Source organism: Gymnoscopelus microlampas (assembly GCF_963454915.1).
Source record: "Gymnoscopelus microlampas genome assembly, chromosome: 7".
NCBI classification, from domain to species: domain Eukaryota; kingdom Metazoa; phylum Chordata; class Actinopteri; order Myctophiformes; family Myctophidae; genus Gymnoscopelus; species Gymnoscopelus microlampas.
The window spans coordinates 1,161,347-1,186,615 of NC_139944.1; the positions used below are offsets into that span (position 1 = coordinate 1,161,347).

The window sequence follows — 25,269 nt, forward strand, 5'->3', positions numbered from 1 at the left end:
GGGGAACATAGAACCTTTTTTTTGTTAATGGGGAACATAGAACCTTTTTTGGGTAAGTGGGGAACATAGAACCTTTTTTTAGGTAAAAGGGGAACATAGAACCCAGGGAACATAGAACCTTTTTTGGTAAGTGGGGAACATAGAACCTTTTTTGTGGGGAACATAGAACCTGGGGAACATAGGTACGGTCCCCTGCATTCTATGTATGTGTTTACCTTGTCTTTTTCACAAGTGTCTCATTCTATCATGTGTGTTCATTCGGACAGACAGACAGACAGACAGACAGACAGACAGACAGACAGACAGACAGACAGACCAGTCAGTTTGTCTCTAATAGTGTTTAGTTGCAGGTGGTCGAGGCCTCGTCTCAGTCTGCTGATGGATTTAAACTGCCAGCTCAACACATCTGACAGGACCTGCCATGGTACTGGAGGAGGACTGACGAACAATGACAGGTCCTAAAATACAAAACACACAATGACAGGTCCTGAAATACAAAACACACAATGAAAGGTCCTGAAATACAGAACACACAATGACAGGTCCTGAAATACAAAACACACAATGAAAGGTCCTGAAATACAAAACACACAATGACAGGTCCTTAAAAGTAGGGTAAGTGATTTTCTTTGGTTGAAATAAGTGTTAAATAGCTCTATATTCTGATAGTACTCATTGCTATAGAGTGTTTGTTCAGTAACAGGAGTCTCCTTGTCTCTCCAGCTCTTTATAATACAGAAAATGCATTTTCGTTTCAGTTTCAGTTTAATTTCCAATTTTATCCAATCAGGATAGAGAACTCAATCAGGATATCTAGGTTAAACAAGTGGAATTGGAAGTGATGACACTAAGAAATGAGCAGGCAAAATTGGAACTGGAACACTATAAAACTGAAGCTTAAAAATGGGTACTTTCTCCTGATTGGCTGAGATTTTGACACCTACCGGAAAATGTATTTTCTGTTTATTAAAGAGCTGGAGAGACGGGGAGACTCCTGTTACTGAACAAACACTCTATAGCAATGATTACTTAGCCTGGTTCCATACCATCGACCCCGCCCACTCTGAGTGGACTGCCTCTTGGTCTGGAGTTGTAAATGTGAACCTACTTCTCCAGTACAAAATGCGTTGTCCAATGAGAGGCGGAGGTGGGCGTGGGGATCCCTTAGGATTGGTTTAGCGAATTTCTAATCCCATCCCCCTTGTAATCCCCGACACTGGAGCCAATTTCAGACTGAAGCTCCACGCAACTTCAGTCTGAAAATCAGGCTAATGATTACTATCAGAATATAGTGCTTTAACCTTTTAACAAAATACTTTTTGTTTTAACCAACAAATATCACTTACCCTACCTTTAAATACAAAACACACAATGGCAGGTCTTAATTTGCACTTGTCAGCATTTATCAATCTGGTGTAGTTTTGACTCGTCTACGCAAAATGTCACAATGTGACATGCAAATGTGATAATGCAGCATAGTCGGACAACATGACAAAGTGTGTGTGTGTGTGTGTGTGTGTGTGTGTGTGTGTGTGTGCGCGTGTGTGCGTGCGTGCGTGCGTGCGTGCGTGCGTGCGTGCGTGCGTGCGTGCGTGCGTGCGTGCGTGCGTGCGTGCGTGCGTGCGTACGTGCGTGCGTGCGTCATATTAACCTGGTGTTCAGGGTCCATCATGTTGTACCAGAGGATGGAGGCCCAGGCTGTAGGAACCTGATTACTGCTGGATATCACTACCACTGGTAGACTGGAGGACTACAACACAATGCATTGTGGTTAACGTAGTTACTGCTGGATATCACTACTGCTGGTAGACTGGAGGACTACAACACAATGCATTATGGTTAATGTAATGTTATGTCTGACACCATCATCATCCTCACCTGTATGTTGACCAATAAGCCGTCCTTGTGCAGTTGAGTGACAAACGTAATGACATGCAGTTCCTCTGTGACGCCTACTGGACCCTGAAAAAAAAGGATGGGAGATTGGAGGAATTAATAATGTAAGTATTCAATGATTGGCCAGGCTCTGTATAGTGGGAGGGTGTAATGACATAGGTATTAACACTTGCATGTCGGAGGGGTCAGCTCGGCCGTATGTGAGATTTTTAAGTCAATTATCTTTGCTCAGGAAGCTCTCAGAGGTTCCCCTTCCATGACTTTTCATAAATATTCAATCCAATTGATTTATTTTTCTCTGAAACGTTTTCTAACAACAAAATATGACACTTTGATACCATCCCGGACGTACATTTTCGGTTAGATTGACAGCTCTCACTCACTCTCCCCCAAGCAGGGCAGGTATTCACACCTCAGACCACCTGGAGATGCCTCATTGTTTCAATTAATGGGATCACTGTCACTGTCAGCTCAAAACCTAGCAAAGCAAACTCTCCCTCGAAATAAACATTTCAATGAAAACTGTATTTAAAATAACTCCAATCCGAACCCATAAACCTAACCTCTAAATGTCTAATCACAATAATCCTCACTGTATCGGTTGTAATTCATCTGAGCAATGTGTCTGTGTGCTGCTGCAAACAGCCACGCCTGTGCGTGTGGCTCAAAACGAGTGCCGTTTTTGTAATAAGATTACATTTTACACATCAGATCTCTTAGTTACCATTCCCAATGGAGCGCACTTTCCCTCGTCTTGTCTATGCTCCTCAATGAGTTCGATATGCATCTGGGCACATGGAGACAGACGCTGGCTGCAGACAGCAGACATAAACGTAACTTTCAAAAGTTAATCTATGTAATTAATCTTTGTTTATTCTGTCGCTACCAGTGAATCATTTTTTCCAAAGTAAAAGCGACTGAACTGCGGGTATTTAACGACGTGGATTGCCACTGGCTAGGTTTCTGGGAATATTTTCCTCCCGGACACACATTCCGAGTGATACATTAGGTTTTAGCCAAAGGAGTTATACATTCGATTTCTAGCGTACCTGTGAGGTGTGAGTGGGATTGAAATGTTGTGTAAGCAAAGCTACGGTAATCGATATTTGAGAGACAATGGTACCCCCACTGCGTGGGGGACAGTGGCCAATGAAATCGCAGGAAAAAAGGTACATTTGATCTCAAGTCCACTTGTGTGGTAGGTCGACTTAATGCCGTCACATGAGTGATTGGCTAGGCTCTGTGGTGGGAGGGCTTAAAGTAGTACAATGCAGTTCCACAAATAACGATTTTTAGCAGCCTCTGCTGGTCATTACCGTCACTGCAGGCCGTTTGTTTATTCCTGCGTTACCTAGAATTCCATCTGTTTTCACGGAAGACGGAAGCGTTTCAAAAAGCGTTCTTTTAATTGTTTTATACTATCTGTGGATTGTTTCTCGCCAGTGGAGCTTTAGTTACCGTGAGCTGTGTTTTCTTTTTCTGTTGTTTTTCGATCTTCAAATCCTACAATCTCTTAAAAACAGCATGAGATTCCTTTTTGTTATTAGCGCGGTAGTTCCTGGCCAAACAGGAAACCGGTGCGGTAGTTCCTGGCCAAACAAGAAACCGGTGCATTTCCTTTTCTGTTTTCCGGCCGGATGACGTCATTTTCGCGGGAAAGGCTCACCGAGCCACCTTTTCAATAGAAATTATAATAGAAAAGGCTTTCGGGGGTGAAATTCATGGAGTGGGTGTTGTGAAACATTTGCCACTCACAAAAGATATACAATTTAACTTTAGTTTTGTTGAAAAAGTTACCTAGTATTACTTTAATGACGTGGCATGATTAGTTGTAGGCAGGGGTCATCAATATGTCCGTACATGGACAAATGTGTCCGTGGCAAAGACTTGGTCTCGTTCGTGGCACATTTTAGATTTTCTTTTTTACACACCATTATAATATTCTTATTTTGATCATAAGACCCAATTAATGAATGTCAGACTCCAGGTTTTCTTCAGAAAATGTATGACACTGATTTACTACGTGACTATGGCACATTGGGAGTCCACTAGGACAGTGGTTCTAAAACAACAACAGAAAGTACTAGTGGTTCTCAAATGTTTTATTTGCAAGGACCCCCGTAACTCTGAGACCCCTCTGTGACCCCTGGTTGTAAGGTTAAAACATCATACCTCAGTAGACCTCCTGTGTTTCTCCTTTAGTGACTAGAGGAAAAAACACAGAGTAATGATTATTGATCATTGGAATGCATTTATAGAACACTTTTTCTAACTCTTTTCCAACCACTGAAAGGCACTTTACAATATTCTTCATAATTCACACATTCACACACCTACATTCACACTTATTCAAGTTTATATTCACAATTACAGTAGATTCACACTTATATTCAGGCATTCCTATAATTAGTGAAGCCAAGGTGCATTAGCAGTGGTATAACATTATATCAAATGTCATAATAACATCAAATTAAATTGTACATTATCATATAAGTGTGTGTGTGTGTGTGTGTGTGTGTGTGTGTGTGTGTGTGTGTGTGTGTGTGTGTGTGTGTGTGTGTGTGTGTGCGCGCTTAATTTCTTCCTTTCTACTGCTTTAGCTACACTTTGTTTACTTGAAACTTTGTCGTATCTCGTTGTTCTCACCAGGAGTCCGAATTCTGCCACCAGTCCACCACTAGGGGTCTCCAGATCTAGGACTTTGCTTTGGTCTTTTCCATCTTTAACATTGAAGGCAAATTTGCGAAACCTGGGGATGTTTAAGGAATCTAATTACACTTGTAACGGTTCATTTTTTTCACTTGTGTAAATCAGTTAATGATCTGGACACACTTAAAGCACCATCGCAGTATATGTATGCCCCTGTATTCAACAAATGTTTAATGTTGAAAAACGAAATCTATCTATCTATCTATCTATCTATCTATCTATCTATCTATATATATATATATATATATATATATATATATTCACTTTTTTAATTAATACAATGTAATTTTGTCCAATCTGTATGATAGAGTATGTTAATACAATATAACGTATACAATCTGTATGGTAGAGTATATTGATACAATATAACTTATACAATTGGGGTTGTTGTATTTTGTCTCCCTGCTTAGGTCGTGTCAAAGGTCATGTCTCACCTAGACACAGGATCTGACACACATTTTGACCTTATGGTCAAGATTCAATTTATCCCCCGAGCAAGCAGGCAGGCTCTATTAGCTCAATGGTAAAAATGTCAGCACTTAATAGCAGGAAACCAGGTTCAAATCCGGGGTAGAAAAGGATAGTTACTTATTATTATTATTATTATTATTATTATTAGTAGTAGTAGCAGTAGTGGTAATATTGATAAACAGACATACCCTTTAACACTGCTGCTGTGGATAAAAAGACACAAATAACATTAGAAAACAATATTTTCATGAATAATTAATAAAATAAAATATGATAATGTAGACTGTTGTTCACTTACTCCTGGAAAACTGGCTGCACTTTGAGAAGACAGCTGAATTCATGGAGCTTGGCCAGAAACCTGAAGACAGTGTAATGATTATATGTATAGATTATGTACTATATAGTACTCTATATACATACAGTATATCAATGCTGTCGGGCAGAAACCAACTATGTCCAAAATATTAACTTTTCAGGAAATGAAAGCAACAAACATGTTTTTGAAACAACACAATACTCATCAAAGTTGGTATGGTGACTTTGTATATTGTCAGATACTTGAATGTGTCCTTATATTATCATCACTTTACCCAAATACAGCTCAAGTGGAGTTAGGAGGTTTTTGACCAGTGAATGTGGAGATAATTGTTATGTCCATCATTGATTAAAATGACGAAGTCAGACAAAAACATAACAAAATGTAACCTGAGTTGGAGTTAGGTGGTTTGACCGACAGCTTTGACGATTTGCTGTCGGGCAGAAACCTGCAAACTCCATTTTTCCGCTTTTGCATTTTTCCCCCATAAATCAGTGCTATTGAACACCCTTTACGTCTGTGTGTTGATTAAAAACATATTGAACCAATGAAACGTATTAAAAAGCGCTTCTGACAAAACCAGCTAACCTCAAACTTTTCCAGCTACACCCTCCACCAAAGGAGGGTAGAGCTGGTTATGTTTCCCCTCATTGGATCACTCCAATGTGGGTATCACTCCGCAGCGGAGGGATACATTCGAGGTAAGGATTAACTGATTCACTACCGTGCGCACCTGTGCGTGCGTGGGGGTGTGGCCTCCCCTATATAGGCACACCACACCCACGCGCGCCTGCTTTTTCATTTCTCGGCGGAACATTCAGGTTCAAGGTCGGTAAGTGAGCAGAGAAGGTATGTAACCTCTACTATAGCTCAATTATTTCACATCCAAGTGTTCTCAGTGGCTAGGTTTAGCCTGGAGCTGCTAGCTTTGTAGCCCTCCTCACGAGAACTCTTGATTATTGTGCCGTGTGTACCATTTATGCTGGTTGCTAAATGTTTGTAGCGCTGTTAGCGCTGGTTAGCAGCTGGCTGCACTAACCAAGCCTCAGCTTGTACTAGCTTTGCTAGCTGTTCTGAGGTCTTTTTGTGCTTTCTTTCCTTGTTTTGCAGGAATCCCAATTAAAGGAAATTCTGCTTTATATTTAGCAAGTTTTGTGTTTTCAGTTGAGTTTTCCCCATAACCTGGTGCTGACTGTTATTCTCCCTTAGCTGACAGGCATCTCCATAACCTGGAAGCCTGGTCAGTCTGTGCTTTATATTTCAAGTTAAGTTGTGTTTTCAGTCAGTTTTCCCCATAACCTGGTGTTGACTGTTATTCTCCCTTAGCTGACAGGCATCTCCATAACCTGGACGCCTGGTCAGTTTTTTGTTTGCTGACTACATGTATTACTGTTTAGGGGATAAGTGTAGTGTTTTCAGTTACAAGTGTGACCCAGGTGTAAGACCCTTACGGGGCGGCCATTGTCATTGGGCCTCTCCCCTGGTAATTCCCTTACCGGGTGCAGTGCATAGGGAGAGGTGACCCTGCCACGGCGTGCCAGGTGCACGGGTCCACTACAGGATGTCAGCCCTTTGTATCAGGTGCAGAGAGGACATCCCACCTGGGGATGCGCATGCATCTTGCATGCACTGCCTGGGGCTGGCCCATGCAGAGGAGGCGGTGAGGCGCCCTAATGGCTGCCTGTACTGCGCAGTCTTCTCTGAGCGCCTGAGAGTGGCCCGACTGGGGGCCATGCGGGCCTGGGTGGCTCAGGCCTTGGCTCCAGCCGAGGACCGCAGATCTCTGCCTCCCTCTGGTGTGGTGAGCCGTCATCACAGTAGTCCTGCCCGCAGTGCAGGCGGGCAGGGAGAGCAGGCCTGGCATCAGCGGGTGGACGCTGACCAGGGAGATGATATTCTCTCAGTGGAGGCCAGCAAGGGCCTTTGGCTGGGAGATGACGCCGGCACTGTTAACCGCAGGTCCGAGCAGTCAGGGGGGCCCTCTGAGGGGGGCAGTGACCGTCCTGATGTGGCCCCTGCCATGCAGGAAGGTGTCCAGGACCTTGTAGAGAGGATCAGAGTTACCCTGGACATTGCCCAGGAGGATCCTCCGGGCAGCCCGCCAGTGGTGCCCATATCCAGTGCCTTCAAGGAGGCCATGATGGAAGGCTGGGCTGAAAAAAGAGGCCGCTTCCACTTTACCTCTGATTCGGGGCCATGGGCTTTCATGGCAGAGCCTGATTCCCTTGGCCTCAGGGAGTACCCAACCATGGACTCCATGATTGCAGCCATGGTCCTGCCAGATAAGGACATCATTGGCAAAACCCCCCGTCTTAAGCCTGGTCCTCCCAGGACGTTTGACGATGACCTCAAGACAGTCTATGGTTCACTGACAGCGGTGGGACGCCTGTCTAATGCAGTGATGCTCCTCCATGCCTACCTGCAGAGCTTGCTGCCTCAGGTCAAGGGGGATGGAGGACCTCTCACTCAAGAGGTGAAACTGGTCTCTGACCTGATCGGCCAGATCCAGAGAGACATGGCCCGGGCTAATGGGAAAGCCTTGGGCCAGATCGTGACTGCTAGGCGCCACCTCTGGCTGGCACAGACCAAGCTGCCTTCCTCTATGCAGAGCACGTTTGCTGACCTCCCCCTGACCCCCGGTGTTACCTTTGGGCCCGGGGTCGATGATATCTTGCGGCAGACGGACAGGGTCTGGAAAGATCGGGAGACACTGAAACATTTCATGCCTCCACCTCGGGCACGTGCCCCTCCTTTCAGGACAGGCCGACAAGACCGAGGTGGCCCTCCACCGTCCAGGAGGACTGCAGAGTCCTTGCCTACTAGGCAGCCCCAGGCTGCGCCACCTAACCCGGCCCAGAGGCGAGTCGACAGGCGCAGAGAGGAGGACCGTCGTCGGGGACGCAACGAGACTGGAAGGCCCAGACGCACCACTCCTAGGGGTGGCGGGCCACAGCAGTCGACCTGACGGTGTCACCGGCCTCGGCCGCTTCTCCCAGGCCCAAAGGGCAATCTGGGAGGAGCGGGTGGAGTCCCCATGGGTTCTTTCTACCATGCTCCAAGGGTACAGACTCCAATTCCGAGGCCGGCCGCCTCCATTCATCCGTGCTGCTGGAGAAGGACGCCATCAGTATAGTACGGCCGCTAGAACGGCTAGGTGGGTTTTACTCGACCTATTTTGTCATTCCCAAAAAGGGCGGGGGGCTTCGCCCTATTCTCGATCTGCGAAGGGTGAATCGCTGGCTAAAGCGGTTAAAGTTCCGTATGCTTTCCCCAGCTCGTGTTCTTCAGGCCATGTCGAAGGGCCTATGGTTCACGACGATCGACTTGAAAGATGCGTATTTCCAAATTCCCATCCATCCATCCTGTTGGAAGTACCTCCGGTTCGCCTTCGAAGGGACGGCTTACGAATTCATGGTCCTTCCCTTCGGGCTTGCGCTGGCGCCACGGACATTTACCAAATGCATGGTGGCAGTCCTCGCGCCCCTGGCAGCCAGAGGTCTGACTATATTAAACTATCTGGACGACTGGCTAATTTGCGCTCACTCCGAGGAGGAGGCGAATTTAGCCACACACAAGGTTGTGCTCCACATACAGCAGTTGGGGTTGGTGTTGAACCACGAGAAGAGTCACCTGACTCCTTCCCAGGCTGTGACATTCATAGGGATGTCTTTGGATGCACAGACAATGAGGGCGTCTCTACCGCAGGTAAGGGTAGAGGCGACACAGACATCGTCGCCTTGTGGTGACAGCACAGTGCCTGAGGGCGCTGTCGAGGTGGCACTCACGCTCCTTTCTATGTCAAGGAGTGGAGCTGTACAGGGTGTGTCGCAGGGAGCTAGTGTGCACGGACGCATCCCTGGCAGGTTGGGGAGCAGTGCACAATGGCAGGTCAGCGAGTGGCCAGTGGAAGGCCCCGTGGCTGGGCAGACATATCAATGTCTTAGAGCTCAGGGCAGTGCACCTGGCTCTTCAGAGTTTCCTCCCGTCCCTAAGGGACAGACATGTGTTGGTGAGGACAGACAATGCCTCAGTGGTGGCCTACATCAACCACCAGGGGGGGGGGTGAGATCTCCCCGTCTGCACAGAGTGGCAGAGAGGTTGCTCTTGTGGGCTCATGCGCATCTAGCTTCTCTACATGCAGCGTTCATTCCTGGGGCTCACAACACAGCAGCGGACATGCTCTCGAGGGCAGGGCCGCAAGAGGGGGACTGGCGTCTGCTCCCCCAGGTGGTGCAGCAGCTGTGGATGAGGTTTGGCCAGGCCCAAGTGGACCTCTTTGCCGCCTCAGGGAACTCTCAGTGCCCCCTCTGGTTCTCAGTGACGGGGCCTCCGGGACCCCTGGGACTGAATGCTCTGGCCCACGACTGGCCAGAGGAACTGCTGTATGCTTTTCCTCCAATTCCCTTGATCCCTGCAGTGCTGGACAGGACCAAGCAGGCAGGTCACAGGTTGATACTAATTGCCCCGTTTTGGCCAAGGCGCCCATGGTTCAGTCTCCTGTCGTCTCTTCTTGCAGGGACTCCATGGCAGTTGCCCCTAATGCCCAACCTGCTCTCGCAGGCCGGGGGGACCCTGTGGCACCCCGAACCACGGCGGCTCAATCTGTGGGCCTGGCCCCTGAGCGGCGCCAGTGGTCAGAGCTAGAGGGGGTGATAGCTACTTTGCAGGGAGCCAGGGCTCCCTCTACTAATGCAGCATATCACTTGCGCTGGCGAATCTTTAGTTCTTGGTGTGCAGCGCGCAGCCTGGACCCAGAATCCTGCAATGTGCAGGCCATATTGCAGTTCTTGCAATCTTGTCTGGATAAGGGATTGTCTGCCTCCACTGTGAGGGTGTACTTGGCAGCCATCTCTGCTGGTCATGTCCAGCTTCCAGAGGGTTCGGTGGGGAGACACCCCTTGGTCTCTAGGTTCATGAAAGGGGCCAGACGTCTGCGTCCAGCCAGAGCTAAGAAGGCTGTACGCTGGGATCTGGACATTGTTTTGTCAGCCCTTACTAGGCCTCCATTCGAACCCCTCGAGGCTGCTTCGTTGAAGCACCTTTCTTTGAAGGTGGCCTTTCTACTAGCAATCACTTCCACCAAGAGGGTTGGTGAGTTGCATGCTCTTTCAGTAAGCCCTGAGTGCTTCCAGATGGGGCCTGACCGGAGGAGTGTGGTTCTTCGACCAAATCCTTCCTTCTTGCCGAAGGTCCTGTCTGAGGGGTACGTCAACAGTCCCATGTCTCTATCTGCTTTCTCCCCATCTGCAGACGGGGAGGGGCACGGTTCTGCTCCCAGTGTGCTTTGCCCTGTAAGGGCTCTGCAAGCATATGTGAGTCGCACACAGTCGCTGCGCAGGACAGACCAGCTCTTTTGTGTGCTATGCAGAGCGGGTCCTGGGGTCAAGTCTGTCTAAGCAGAGGCTGTCCCATTGGATTGTGGACACAATCCAGTTGGCATATGGTCTGGCTGGTAGGCCTGGGCCAGTTGGTGTGGTGGCTCATTCCACCAGGGGAATGGCCTCATCTAGAGCCCTCCTGCGGGGGGTTCCACTCTCTGAGGTGTGTGCCGCAGCCAGTTGGGCCTCATCTGCCACCTTTGCCAGATTTATAATGTCAACGTGGCGACACCTAATGCAGTGGTGTCGGCAATTCTGGGCAGCTCCTCCTGACCTCACAGACGAGGCGGCCAGTTCGGGGTAGGTTCTATGCTTTCAGCCTTCTTGTTGGCCTGACTGTTCCTACCTCAACCACCAGGTGAATCGGGTAATTCTATACCCACATTGGAGTGATCCAATGAGGGGAAACATAACGAAGGTTACGAAGGTAACCACGGTTATGTGACCCTATTGGATCACTCCAATCCTGTCGTGGTGCTTGAGGCGCCTCGAAATGTTCTTCAAGCAGGCGCGCGTGGGTGTGGTGTGCCTATATAGGGGAGGCCACACCCCCACGCACGCACAGGTGCGCACGGTAGTGAATCAGTTAATCCTTACCTCGAATGTATCCCTCCGCTGCGGAGTGATACCCACATTGGAGTGATCCAATAGGGTCACATAACCGTGGTTACCTTCGTAACCTTCGTTTTGCTGACTCCAGGCTCCGCCCCCTTTTGACCTCCAACCTCATTGTGAGCTTTGGAGGTCCATTCAGCTGTTCTTATCACTGATGAACAAAACCTCCTAACTCCACTTTTTGTTTTGTTTTTTCATTTCCTGATTTTTTTTGTTTTTTTTTGTTTTCTGCCCGACATCAGATATATATAATGTATACATACATATATACATACATTGTAGATGTTTCCAGATGTGTATATAGGGCTATAGTTCCAGATGTGTTTATATAGTGTGCACATCTGGAAACATTTATAGTAATCATGCATCTTTCCAGATGTGTGAAACTCACCTGAGTTTAACTGAGAATTGAGTCTTAGTTTTCACAACTAGCGGTCGATGTGGCAGAGATGACATGCAGGGCTGTTTCTCTACCACCAGAGCACTGAAAATACATAATAATAATAATCATAGACCGGCCTAGACCGGTCTATGATTAGAGTAGGGTTAAGGGACACATACAGACAGATTGGTACAACAGGTACTCTGACAACAGGTACAATGGGTATTGCATAACTGGGTGGGGCATGCATTGTTCCCGACTTGCATCATTCACGAGTGGACCAATGACGGAGTGTGGTGCCCGGCGTCAAGTTGGACGGATAGGTCCAGAACCGCCAATAATTACATTGCATTAGTTTAAAAATATTTTGAAAACAAAGCAAATATTACACCATGCATGTGCCCTATAGACTTTTGATTGATTGATTGAATATTGTATTAGACAGAAATGTAAAAACAGCACAAGTACAGTCAAACACTTCGTCTAAAAGGACACCAAAAAGTCCTTGCGGTCTTGTTTCCATTGGGGTCCTAGGTATTCAATTCATCAGACATCTTATTGTAAGTCACTTTGGATAAAAGCGTCTGCTAAATGACTGTAATGTAATGTAATCAACATATAAAATAACGGCTGTTTTAAAGGAAGCCAGTTACCAATTATTTCTTTACAAACATTGAGACTGGACGCACAGGTGACTGTTTCACGTAATCAATTCCCAACAGGTCCCCAAACCTGTTGTTTTGGGGTGCGCTGGTTTCAGTTCATTAAATCTCAAGATATATTAGAGGGGTTACTTTGCATAATTTCTTGTGGACAGGTTGCAGTCAGTGTTTTACTGTTAGGAGGAGGCACTATGCATGCACATTTTTGTACATTGTAGCCTACTAGGCCAGTTCGTTATGCACAAAAATCGAATACGATTTCGGAATAAATGCATAATTCCAGTGTGTGTAGTTATGTGTGCGTGTAATAAACACAAGGTACTTTTTCAGAAGGTTCTCCAGCAGTTGTCGGGTGAATTCCTCGGCGTTGCTCTGCACACAGGAAGGGTTGTTCTGAAGACGCCGACGCAACTGTTGAAGCAATTCTGCTACCGCTGTGAACCTGTAGAGCGAGCGACACACACACACACACACACACACACACACACACACACACACACACACACACACACACACCAGGTCTGAGAGAGAAAGATGAGGCTGGCAGGGCACAGGCACCCAGAACTGATGGCGAGCAATTTGACACTGTGAGAGCCAACCCAGGGCAAAGCCAGAAGGGGAAAGAGTCGCGCCACCAACGTTACGTAGACACACCGCAGTGTGACAGCGGAGCCAGTAGGAGGTGGGCCACCTATGCAGACACACTGCAGAGTGACATTAGGATAAGGATAATTCCTTTTAACAGGTCGTTCATGGAAGTCCTTGCGGTCTTGTTTCCAATGAGAAATTAGGGGTTAAGAGTCTTGCTCAGGGACAAATTTCATTTCATCGACACATACTATGCTGGCGTGGCCTGGAATCGAACCTGGGGCAACCAGGGCCTCTGGCTCCCTAGGCGGGCTCACTAACCACTCAGCTATGGCCGCCCCATTGAAGCTAGCAACACTGCAGAGCTCAAGACCCTGATGCTAGACAGGAGGGTGTGGAGGGCAGCGATTCAGGAGTCCTGAGTTGGTGTTGGCTAGACCATTCTCTGACATCACATCTTAGTACTAAAAGTAGGGCTGTGAATCGTCTGCTATCTCACGATTCGATTCCGATTCTTGGGGTCACGATTCCGTTTTTTTCCCGATTTTTTTCAAAACAAACAATTCTCGATTCAAAATCGTTTTTGTTTTTTTCGATTCAAAAGCGTTTTTTTTCCGATTCAAACGATTCTAGATTCAAAACGATTCTCGATCCAAAACGATTCTTGATTCAAAACATAGGATTTCAGGATCTACTCCAATCTGCTGGCATGAGAACAGAGTACATTTATGTAGCTTTTATAATTGTAATGGTTTTATCAACTGATAATAATGTAAACGCACAAAGGTAAATCCAACATCCTCCCAAAAAAAAGAAAAACAAACTTTTTTTTTTTTTTTTTTTAATGAGAATCGATTCTGAATCGTCCAACAGTAGAATCGCGATTCGTATTCGAATCGATTATTTTCCAACACCCCTAACTAAATTATTTTTGGATCTGATGGTTGGGGTTATTTGTATTGTGTAGGGTTAGGGTATCATGTATTTTATGGTATGGGGTTAGGATATCATGTATTTTAAGGTATGGGGTTAGGGTATCATGTATTTTAGGGTAATGGGTTAGGGTATCATGTATTTTATGGTATAGGGTTAGGGTATCATGTATTTTAAGGCTAGGGTATCATGTATTTTATGGTACGGGGTTAGGGAACCATATATTTTAGAGTGTAGTGTTAGGGTACCATGTCTCCAGTTGGTCCAGTGAGGTGTTATTTGGACCCCCGATGCAGGCTATCTGCTGCCTGCGACGCCATTGAGGCAGCTCCACTGTCGTCAGGATTTGAACCGTCGGCTCAGCCAAGTTTAGAATGTTCACAATCTGCTGTACTGCTATCTACAGGACAAACAGAAATAATGCAATAACCTAGCGCACAGCATGGAACCATGAAGGCTGATTTATAATTAATTAGTTGAAATAGCAGATCTACAAGCTTGTGAGCAGAGGTGGACAAAGTACTCAACGTCAGTACTCGAGTCAAAGTACAGATTACTCCTGGTCAGGGTTAAGGTTGTATTTGAGTTAAAGTACTGGGGTACTTGCCTTTAAAAATACTTCACCCATTAAGACCTGAAGTCAGTGGTTCTTTTTCCGTGTCAAGGACCCCCAAAACTATATGTATTGGCCACTGTCCCTGTTTGTTCCAGGGACCCCCAGAAGCAAAGATTTGAGTACAAAATGTGCGCTTTAAATAATATATACATCTAAAGATTGGCAAAAAAAAAATCATGACCACTTCTCCCATTTTAAACCTGAAAACCTCAACCTCATCTTTAAATAATTGGTCCTCACTCCTCCCTAATGCTCATTATAAGATGGCAAAGGTTCTGTCTACTCGCTGTCTCAGAAGAGGGCTGTGGACAGTTCAGAAACCTTCCTACCAGTGACATCATCAGTAGGCAGGTTTGGTCATTTCAAACAAGATTTCAATTTCAATACATTTTTGTTATTGATGTGAGAACAATGGCTTCTATTACAGCATGCTAACTTTCCAGCAATAGAAATCCTGCAATTTCTTTTATCTTTGATTCCTCCATTGATGATGTCATTGGTAGGCAGGCCACAGCCCACCAATGAGAGACAGAGTGAGTAGACAGAAATGGTGCCGTCTTATAATGCAAGTTGTAGGCCAGCCATAGCTGAATGGTTAGAGAGCCTGAGCTGAAGCCACTGAAGACACTGAAACCCTAACTGCCCCCCCCCCCTCCAAACTCCTCTGTGGGCAGCCATCAGCTGGGTGAAGCTGAAACTGAATTTCCCCCCGTGGGATGAAACATGGCACACACATGAGCATTAGTGAGGAGCAATTATATGAAGATAGGTTGACAATGGGCGAAGTGCTCCTTTAAGTATTCAAAAGTAGATGCAACAACAGATGAACAAACAAAAACACACCTGTTTGGTGGCATTCAGGGAGTCAACCTCAGCCTGGATGAGTCGTTGATCGTTTTGCAATTTCTCAGGAGGGGCGGAGCCATTCAGCTGTTCCACTGTGGACACGCACGCACGCACGCACGCACGCACGCACGCACGCACGCACGCACGCACGCACGCACGCACGCACGCACACACACACACACACACACACACACACACACACACACACACACACACACACACACACACACACACACACACACACACACACACACACACACACACACACACATAAATGTCTAAATTGATACATCATGTACTGTAGCTTCCAGTGGTGGAAAAAGTACTCAAATGTTTTACTTCAGTAAAAGTATCAATACTGCAATATAGAAATACTCTGTTACAAGTACAAGTCCGGAATTCAAAATGTACTTGAGTAAAAGTACAAAAGTAGTGGCATCAAAATGTACTTAAAGTACCAAAAGATCTGCTATTCTCAAATGGCCGAAATGTATAGGGTTGAAATGTTTTGTAATAATAATCAAAATCTACAAAGTAACTAGAAACTAAAGATTTCAAATAAATGTAGTGGAGTAAAAGTATAATATTTGGAAACCGAGATGTAGTGGAGTAGAAGTAAAAGTATCGGACATTGGAAATAAAGTAAAGTACAAATGCCACAAAATTTTACTTATGTACAGTATTTAAGTAAATGTACTTAGTTACTTTCCACCACTGGTAGCTTCAATGTGAATGTAATATAACGTTGCTGTCGGGTGGAAACCTCAAGTCCAAAACTGTTACTTTTCAGGATTCTACAAGATCAGATCTACAAGCTCAAAATGCGTCGCTTGATGCCGCAATTCGAGCTTGTAGATCTGCTACTTTTGATGCTTTTGTGTGACGCTGTAGTAGCTAGTAGTATGATCAAGTAGGGCGTTAATTTACCAAAAATCACAAAAAAGTAAAAATACGGAGATAGGAGGTTTCTGCCCGACAGCAACGATAAGTACATGTTGCGGTCGCTACACATATGAATAATCTTGAAAATGTGTGAAAATATTTGAATATATATATTTCTAAAACGAACATTTGTAACTCAAATCTTTGCTTCTGGGGGGTCCCTGGAATAAAACATTTTGAGATGGGGGTCCGTGGCCAAATACTTATCTAAAAATGTTTTCTAAATCTAGTATGTTGCTATATTAGTGGTGCTCCAACTTTTCCATGTCAAGGACCCTCAAAAGTGCCGCGCTATGAGCTTGTAGATCTGCTATTTTTGAATAGCCAAAACAGTCTTAAAATGACACAGATGTGTTCCCAGTCTTAATGGATTAATACAATTGTTTGGGAGCTTTTAACCAGTGTGATGTTTTAACCTTTGATTTGATTCTTGCTTTGATGTCCTGCATTAAATACAGGTACAAGATGGGCACACAATCTCCTTTTTATAAAGTAATAGAAACAAGCTTTTGTTGTTGTTGTTGTTGTTTTTTTACCGTGATCCTGTAAACTTTTCATCTTGAAATCCACTTCCTCCTGTTTGACCTCCAGAGCTTTCAACACCAACTCTACTTCCTGTGTGAAGAAAACAAAATATTATTGCTATTATATAGAACCTCCAGAAAAACGCGGGCAAAAATCCTTGATTATGCGGGCTAAAATCCAGAGTCCAATTCTAAACATTTATTCTAAATCCTAACGGTTTTCTGAAAAAAATATGTTGCTATATATCAGTGGTGCTCTAACTTTGTCAAGGACCCCCAAAATGATATGTAATTCGCCGCGGACCCCCATCTCAAAATATTTTGTTCCAGGGACCCCCAGAAGAAAAGATTTGAGTAAAATGTTTGCTTTAAAACATTTATTTTCAAAGATTTGCACATATAAAAAAAAATCATTCATCTACAAACTAATAGCGTAGCACAAAGTGACACGCTATGTGCTTGTATATTAAATATCTGACCTGAAGCTGCTTTCTCAGTTGTGTGATTGTGTCGTCCATCTGCTGTCCTGCTTCCAGCCTGGGGGAGGCGCTGTTTACACCGTTCTCCTGAGGGGGGAGAATAGACCAATTATTTGTTTACTAACATTGAGACTGGACGCACAGGTGATTGTTTCACGCAATCAATTCCCAACCTGTTGTTTTGGGGTGCGCTAGTTTCAGCACACCCCAACCCCCTCTTGTGTGTTGGCTATGAGGCGCGTCCTAGCGAGACCTGACAGAATGGGTTTCATTGTGCGCATACTGGTTGCACGCATACTGGTTCTTATCAGTGTGACGTCGTCTGTTAAGTGGTCTATAGATTTACAAGTTCCATGGTGTCTCTGAAGCCAGACGACTATTTTACAATCTCTGATGAATGCTACTGTACATAGAGTCTGGAACTACACCTCCTGAATGTTATATAGAGTCTGGAACTACACCTCCTGAATGTTATATAGAGTCTGGAACTACACCTCCTGAATGCTATATAGTCTGGAACTACACCTCCTGAATGTTATATAGAGTCTGGAACTACACCTCCTGAATGCTATATAGAGTCTGGAACTACACCTCCTGAATGTTATATAGAGTCTGGAACTACACCTCCTGAATGTTATATAGAGTCTGGAACTACACCTCCTGAATGTTATATAGAGTCTGGAACTACACCTCCTGAATGTTATATAGTCTGGAACTACGCCTCCTGAATGTTATATAGAGTCTGGAACTACACCTCCTGAATGTTATATAGAGTCTGGAACTACACCTCCTGAATGTTATATAGAGTCTGGAACTACACCTCCTGAATGTTATATAGAGTCTGGAACTACACCTCCTGAATGCTATATAGAGTCTGGAACTACACCTCCTGAATACATAGAGTCTGCATAGAGCAGCGAAGCAGAATGCCACTCTATTCGTGTGAAGGCCCTAGCAGGCTGAACATCTGGTATTTTAATTATTTTGTTGTAAAATATCACTAAAATATATTTTTGAATTTCCATTTTTGCTAAGCAGCAAGCTAGATGCTTTGACCTGTTTGATTTACAGTAGGATTGACTCACATCAGACAGACAGACAGACAGACAGACAGACAGACAGACAGACAGACAGACCTGTGTGGCAGCAGACAGGATGTTGCGTTCCTCCGTCAGACATCTAGAGATGATGGAGGCCATGTAGACTGGATACTCCTGGAAACATCTCTACAACATGTATGTTTAATGTAAATAAATAAATAAATAAATACATACAATTAAAACAATATATATACATATACATATAAGACATCCCCCCCGCGCATCTACCTGTAATAACAGTTAATACACATATATCTACTGTAATAACAGTTATTACACATCTATCTATTGTAATAACAGTAATTACACATATGTCTACTGTAATAACAGTTATAACATCTCAATGACCTGCAAGTCACTTATAATCCTGGTGAAATTGGGCTTCTGCAGAATGTTGTTTTCCAGGACAAAGCCTTTCCGCAGAGCCTCCAACTGGTGCAGGAGTTGATGGAAATAACTTCTGGCTGTGCTTTCACTCTCTGCTGCCAAACCCCTGAAGACCATTGTTATATGATTATTATGATTATGCTGATATCATCATCATCATCATCATCATCATCATCATCATTATTATTATTATTATTATTATTATTATTATTATTATTATTATTATTATTATTATTATTATTATTATTATTAAATGACTTTGGGCTGTGCTTTCACGCTCTGCTTTCAAAGTCCTGTAGAACACACAGATGTTTAGGTACAAAAGCCTGCATAACATAGAAGTTATGTATTTGTACTGTAGTCACAAAACCCTGCATAACACAAATAAACAATATAAATGATGTTCAGATTATTGTATATGCATGAAATACCAGTCTATTGGCTCTCCATGCACTGAGACAGGTATAACTTACCATTCTATAATGTCCATGCAGTGAGACAGGGATAACTTACCAGTCTATGCTCTCTATCCAGTGAGACAGATAGAGTCTCACCTCCTTGGGGAAGCCGATATCCTCATACAGCTGATTCACCTGCTCCTGCTGTGCAGAATCTAGATGCTGCAACGCCCCCCACTGGGCCATCTAGGAATGACATTACACCAAACAAACCAAAAACAAACAACGATTTGATATGCATTAGGCCAGTGCAGACTGGTCCCACATAGAGATGTATTTGTCTGCAGACCCCTATCTGAAAGGATGGTGTGCCCGGGACCCCCATATACAAGATTACTACTAGTTATAACTGCCATTTGCCCCCAGGGCTTTTGAGATCTGACCACTGTATATGCATACATCTGCATAATTTGATGCCCAATGCAGTATACATGTGTCTAAATGGCTTCTTTTTGGTAGAACTGACACTCACTTTCTTAACCCATTAAGACCGGGAACACATCTCTGTCATTTTAGATTTCTTTGGCTATGCTATGAGCTTGTAGATCTGCTATTTTTTTTTTAAATCGTGAAAATGTGTGCAAATCTTTGAATGTATATTTTCTTAACTCTGTTACAACTTCTGAGGGTCCCTGGAACAAAATGTTTTGAGATGGGGGTCCACGGCCAAATATATATACTTTTTTTTTTTACAATTTTTGAGAACCACTGATATTATTGCAACATATTTTTTTTTTTTAAACTGACATTTGTAGAACGCCCAGAAGCAAAGATTTGAGTTAAAAATATTCGCTTTAAAAATATATACATTAAAAACAATTGCAGATCTACAAGCTCATAGCGCAGCACTCGGTGCCGTGCTATGAGCTTGTATATCGGCTGTCTTACTAAATAAAGTACATCAACCAATCAATAATGTGATGCCCAATGCAGTAAACATGTGTCAAAAATGCTATTCTAAGCCTAAACAGGCCTTTTTGGAACCTTGAGCTTTTAAGAAAGTGAGTTTTCCAAAAAGACATTTAGACACATACTGCATTGGGCATCAAATTAGGTAGTTTTATGCATGTTCCAGTGGTCAGTTCACATCTACAAAGCACTGGGGGCAAATGGCAGTTATAACAGGAACACAGTTAAAAATGCTATTCCAAGCCTAAAAGGGCCATTTTGGACTGAGTTCCTATCTATCTCTAGGTAGTGTTGTTAAAATGTTTCCAAAATATTCAAAGATTTCCACCCAAAAAAATCAAGATATTTTGAAAATAGCCGATCTACAAGCTCACAAGGCGTTGTGAAGTGAAGCGTGTGAGCTTGTAGATCGTCTATTTTCAAATAGCTGATAGGGGTTAAAGTGGTTTAACTGATTTTAATGCCATATTGTACAAAACCATTTTGCTGGGGTCCCCCTGGAACTCCCTCAAGGACCCCTGGGGGTCCCCGGACCACACTTTGAGAACCACTGGGCCAGAGAATCCTATTTGTCATTTGCATGGATTAAAGTTCTCAGTCTCCACGACTGATTTCAGTCATTTGGGATTCCATAGAGGCCAGCATGTCTTCTATGGGAGCATGTTGCACACCGAAAATAGCAGATCTACAAGCTCACAACACGTCTGTGAGCTTGTAGATCTGCTATTTTCGGTTACTAGTTATTTTAAGAGTAAAGCGTCTTTGAAGTGGTCAAATTAGCAATAGAATATCATGTTTAGAAACCTATTCCATAAACACAAATTATCTCAGAACGTTAATAAAAGCAAAGGTTAAAGCCTAAATCTGTGATTTCTTCAACTGGCTGGCTATGTGTAGAACAGCATTAACATAGGTTTAGAATGATAATACCTAAAACATCATTCCATTTTTCAGTTGTGAAATTTTAGTTTGCTTTATTCCATGCATTAGGTCCAGAATCCAATATAACTTTTGGCACTTTAAGTGCATTTCGATGCCAATACTTCCTACTTTTACTCGTGTCCATTTAGATCTTTGGACTTTTACTTGTAACAGAGTATCTCTATAGTGCAGTATTGATACTTAAAAAAATAGAAAGAGTACTTTTCCCAGCCACCACGTCATTCCCAATAAAGATTTCAGACAGAGTCGAGGGGTGCACTTGACATTGTGACACAACAAGCACTGATTGAATGTGTGACGGTAGATGGATTCTACATAGCCATGGTTCCCCTGGTTTATAGCGGTGTTCGATTTGTGTTACATTGACAACTCTCACATGTACATAAACGTTCAGATTTCCAATATAAAGTGCTTACCCCCGAGCCACGGATGTTACAAGGCGACCCGGACCACGATAAGTACCCGTATCTCCCGTATTGTTCAATAAAAAGCATTTTAATCCCATCGCCGGCCATTTTCTCCAAATTGTCTCCGATACTTTCAACCATGCGACCCTAATGGTTGGGAGGTGTATTGCACTCTGATACATTACAAAAAAGAAAAAGAAAAGAAAATGGCCGGCGATGGGATTAAAATACTTTTTATTGAACAATATGGGAGATACGGGTAATTATCGCGGTCCGGATCGCCTTGTAACATCCGTGGCTCAAGGATAAGCACTTTATATTTGAAATCTGAACGTGTATGTACATGTGAGAGTTGGCAATGTAAAACATAGAACACCGCTATAAACCAGGGGGACTCGGCACCATGACTGTCATGGTATGACAGTCATGTTTCAGGGCTAGATTCTACACTACATACAGTGTTTGACTGACAAAATGAACACATTCCATAAAACAAACAACAGCTATAAATACATGAATAATGAATAAAGTGGTTCATGTTATTACCTTAGTGTGATGAATGGATGCTGGTGTGTAGTTGTATAGTTGTCACAAGCTACCTGTTCCTGCTGAAGTTAACGTACACTGTACACTGTACACAAATGCATATACTGTACTGACTGTGTTGCCAGATTCTGTGAGAGAAACAAGCAACCAGCCAGGTCTAGGAAAACAAAACCCAAAAGAAGCCACTTTAAAACCTATATGTATACATCAGGGGTCGAAAACCTTTTTGACACATGAAGTGCCATGTTTTCATTGTATTGATAGTCAGTGTGCCATATCAACATTAAGTTTAATTATGACATCAAAATGAAATATTTCCAACTGATTTTGATTGTCCATATAAGCTATTAACAACCTTCAAGATGTGATTGATTGATTGAAATTTTGATTAGGCAAAAGAATGTAAAACAACACAGTTACATTTATAATGCTTTTGTCTAAAAGGTCCGGCCAAAAAAGTCCTTGCGGGCTTGTTTCCGTTGGGGTCCTTGAATTAATTTAATACATTTCATAATGTAATGATCATTAGACTCAATAACCCACCTATCTCCCAGACTCCCCAGTCAGAGTTAGGAATTTGAATGAATTTTGAATTATGTGCATGACGTAATAGGCTCTATTCACAGCAGCCATATTATCACTTCCTTCACAGGTGTTACCAATGACACTAATGAAGGCTCTGTTCCATTTAGTGTAGCACAGTGGTTTCCACGACCCCCATAACTCTGAGAGTGTACAAATGGGGTTCCATTTGTACACTCTCAGAGTTACACACCTGTGAGGGGCCAGTTGGAAGCCCATGAGGGTCCCTGGACCCCAACTGTAGACCCACTGGTGTAACAGAGTGTTTCCAGTGGGCCAACATGCACAATATCAGCACCCTGACTCTGTTTGACCAGAATGGAACAGAGCCTTCATTAGTATCATTGGTAACACATGTGAATGTCTTCATAATATGGCTGCTGTGAATAGAGCCTATTGTGGGGGTCCATTACCAAATATTTGAGAACCACTGGTTTAAATAATAATACAAAAAGGAAGCAAGGCCCAACTAAGCAACTACACTTTAGAAACAACACAAGATTTGTGTTGTAAAATGTTTCACACACATTCCAACTGTATGTATTTATTTATTTTATGTTTTAATGTGTTTTGAAAATAGCAGATCTACAAGCTCACAACATCACAACGCGTTGCCGTCGCATCATGACTTGTTGTGAGCTTGCAGATCTACTGTGAGTAGATCTGCAGCTTACAATATTCACAAGAGACTTTGCAGGAAAACAAGCCCAAAGTCGCTTATAATAAGCAGACATGGCAACGCTGCCTTTGGTTAACCCGGTAGGTATGTGTGGTTTCTATTTGCTACTCAATTCTCACATCCGGTCTAAAGCCCGCCTGCTGTATCGTCTATTTTCCAGATCCATATAGATGCACGCAGTGTTTCCGTATCCGGTCTGGACTCAGACCGGAACAGGAACGTGCAAAGTGAACTGATCGCAGACCTCCGCCCACCCGCTAAACCACGTGATTCTCCGTAAACCATGACTTAAGGTAGTTTTTTGTCTTGAATTCAAACCGTGGTGGTACTGCAGTGGTGGAAAAAGTAATCAAATGTTTTACTTTTAAGTAAAAGTATCAATACTGCAATTTAGAAATACTCTGTTACAAGTAAAAGTCCGGAATTCAAAATGTACTTGAATAAAGTACAAAAGTATTGGTATCAAAATGTACTTAAAGTACCAAAATAAAATAAGCTCACGAGTCACAATGCATCGCGATGCGACACGTTGTGAGCTTGTAGATCTGCTATTTTCAAATAGCCTAAGTATAAAATAGGGCTAAAGTGGTTAATGTATGTTTTATAATGTAATAATTTATATCTGCAAAGTAACTAAGTGAAGTTTTCAAATAATTGTAGTGGAGTAAAAGTACAATATTTGCCTCTGAGATGTGGAGTAGAAGTAAATGTATAGACAATTGGAAATACTCCAGTAAAGTAAAAGTAACTCAAAATTGTAGTACAGTACTTTTTTTACTTTTACTTTTTTACACCACTGGGTGGTAGAAATACACAGACGTTTTGTTTTTGATTACTTAAACAAAAGTACTGGCATGAGATTGTAGTAAAGTAAGCTACTATAGTAAAACATAAAATCAAGTTCAATTAGGTTATTACCTTTATTCAAACTGTCACTTAAGGTATTGTATACAAAACTGCCTCATAATAAGGCATTTTATTGCCTTCAATTCAAGCCGCATCTTTATGCCTTCAGTTATGTTTACTCTGCTAGTTTACTCTGATGGTTTTTGTTTAACTATTATTTAACCAGGGAAAATCCTCAATAAGAAAAAAATAATGGTGTAATTTTACACCTGTATTTTACTTAAATGCTGAACAATGTATGGAGAGAAAAAAAAAGAGTATGGTTCTCCTGGTAATGTTTGGAGAGCATGTATTTAGTGTTAATGAATTGTTTCTATAATTATTAATAAAGGCCATCATATATTGTTTTTATGATATTATTATTATTATTATTATTATTATTATTATTATTATTATTATTATTATTATTATCATCAAACATAATAGTGTTTTGTTTATATTATTAATGATAACGATAATCATTGTTACTTTATCATTAATAAAAATAACAATTTTCTTTAATTATTATCATTAAAGAGGTGGGAACTAAATAGAGAGCGGAACGGATTCCAGCCGAGACCAAAGCAAGCACCAACCGGCCCAAACCGGAACGGAAGGAAAACGTCATTTCCTGTGCGCTCAGACGAAGAAGCTAACCTGCTAACGCTAACGGTTAGTGACTGATTTGAGCTTTACATGTATTAACGTGCGTGTGTTTGTTTAACTATGACAATTAGAGAAGCAACACTTTTAAACGAGTTCCCCGCGTGAGAGAATACATGTTACAACGTTAAAGTGCGTAAAAAACGTACGAGCTGCGTTCAAAGACACACAAGGTGTTGTGTTGTTGTATGTCAGTGCTTCTCAACTGTTGTATTCATCTATTAGTATCAGTGGTGGAAAAAGTACTAGTTAAGTAAAAGTATGAATACTGCCATGTAGAAATACTCTGTTAAAGCTCACGACGCGTCGCTTTGCGACTCGTTGTGAGCTGCTATTTTCATAGCTCCATAAAGA

At 43.1% G+C, this 25,269-nt stretch overlaps 2 protein-coding genes across 3 annotated transcripts in view; one reads left to right on the forward strand and one right to left on the reverse strand.

Moving 5' to 3' along the window:
* Positions 1–22,200, reverse strand: part of LOC311049623 (signal transducer and activator of transcription 1-like) — a 37,846-nt gene extending 15,646 nt beyond the window's left edge. Inside the window, exons 1-17 of the mRNA XM_084063354.1 lie at positions 22,107–22,200; positions 19,358–19,488; positions 18,806–18,950; positions 18,494–18,583; positions 17,358–17,444; positions 16,891–16,969; positions 15,410–15,504; positions 14,199–14,350; positions 12,752–12,871; positions 11,777–11,869; positions 5,375–5,434; positions 5,265–5,279; positions 4,543–4,645; positions 4,069–4,101; positions 1,879–1,962; positions 1,652–1,750; positions 317–458 (exon numbers count right to left, since the gene is read on the reverse strand). Coding sequence (XP_083919480.1) covers positions 317–458; positions 1,652–1,750; positions 1,879–1,962; positions 4,069–4,101; positions 4,543–4,645; positions 5,265–5,279; positions 5,375–5,434; positions 11,777–11,869; positions 12,752–12,871; positions 14,199–14,350; positions 15,410–15,504; positions 16,891–16,969; positions 17,358–17,444; positions 18,494–18,583; positions 18,806–18,950; positions 19,358–19,488 — 1,528 coding nt within the window. The 5' untranslated portion in view covers positions 22,107–22,200. The remainder of the gene's footprint in view (positions 1–316; positions 459–1,651; positions 1,751–1,878; positions 1,963–4,068; positions 4,102–4,542; positions 4,646–5,264; positions 5,280–5,374; positions 5,435–11,776; positions 11,870–12,751; positions 12,872–14,198; positions 14,351–15,409; positions 15,505–16,890; positions 16,970–17,357; positions 17,445–18,493; positions 18,584–18,805; positions 18,951–19,357; positions 19,489–22,106) is intronic.
* Positions 22,201–24,858: 2,658 nt separating this feature from the next.
* The window catches only part of mcm3ap (minichromosome maintenance complex component 3 associated protein), a 68,593-nt gene continuing 68,182 nt past the window's right edge, over positions 24,859–25,269 (forward strand). For both annotated transcript variants that reach the window (XM_084063155.1, XM_084063156.1), the window contains exon 1: positions 24,859–24,924. The gene's annotated coding sequence lies outside the window, so the exon portion shown is untranslated. The remainder of the gene's footprint in view (positions 24,925–25,269) is intronic.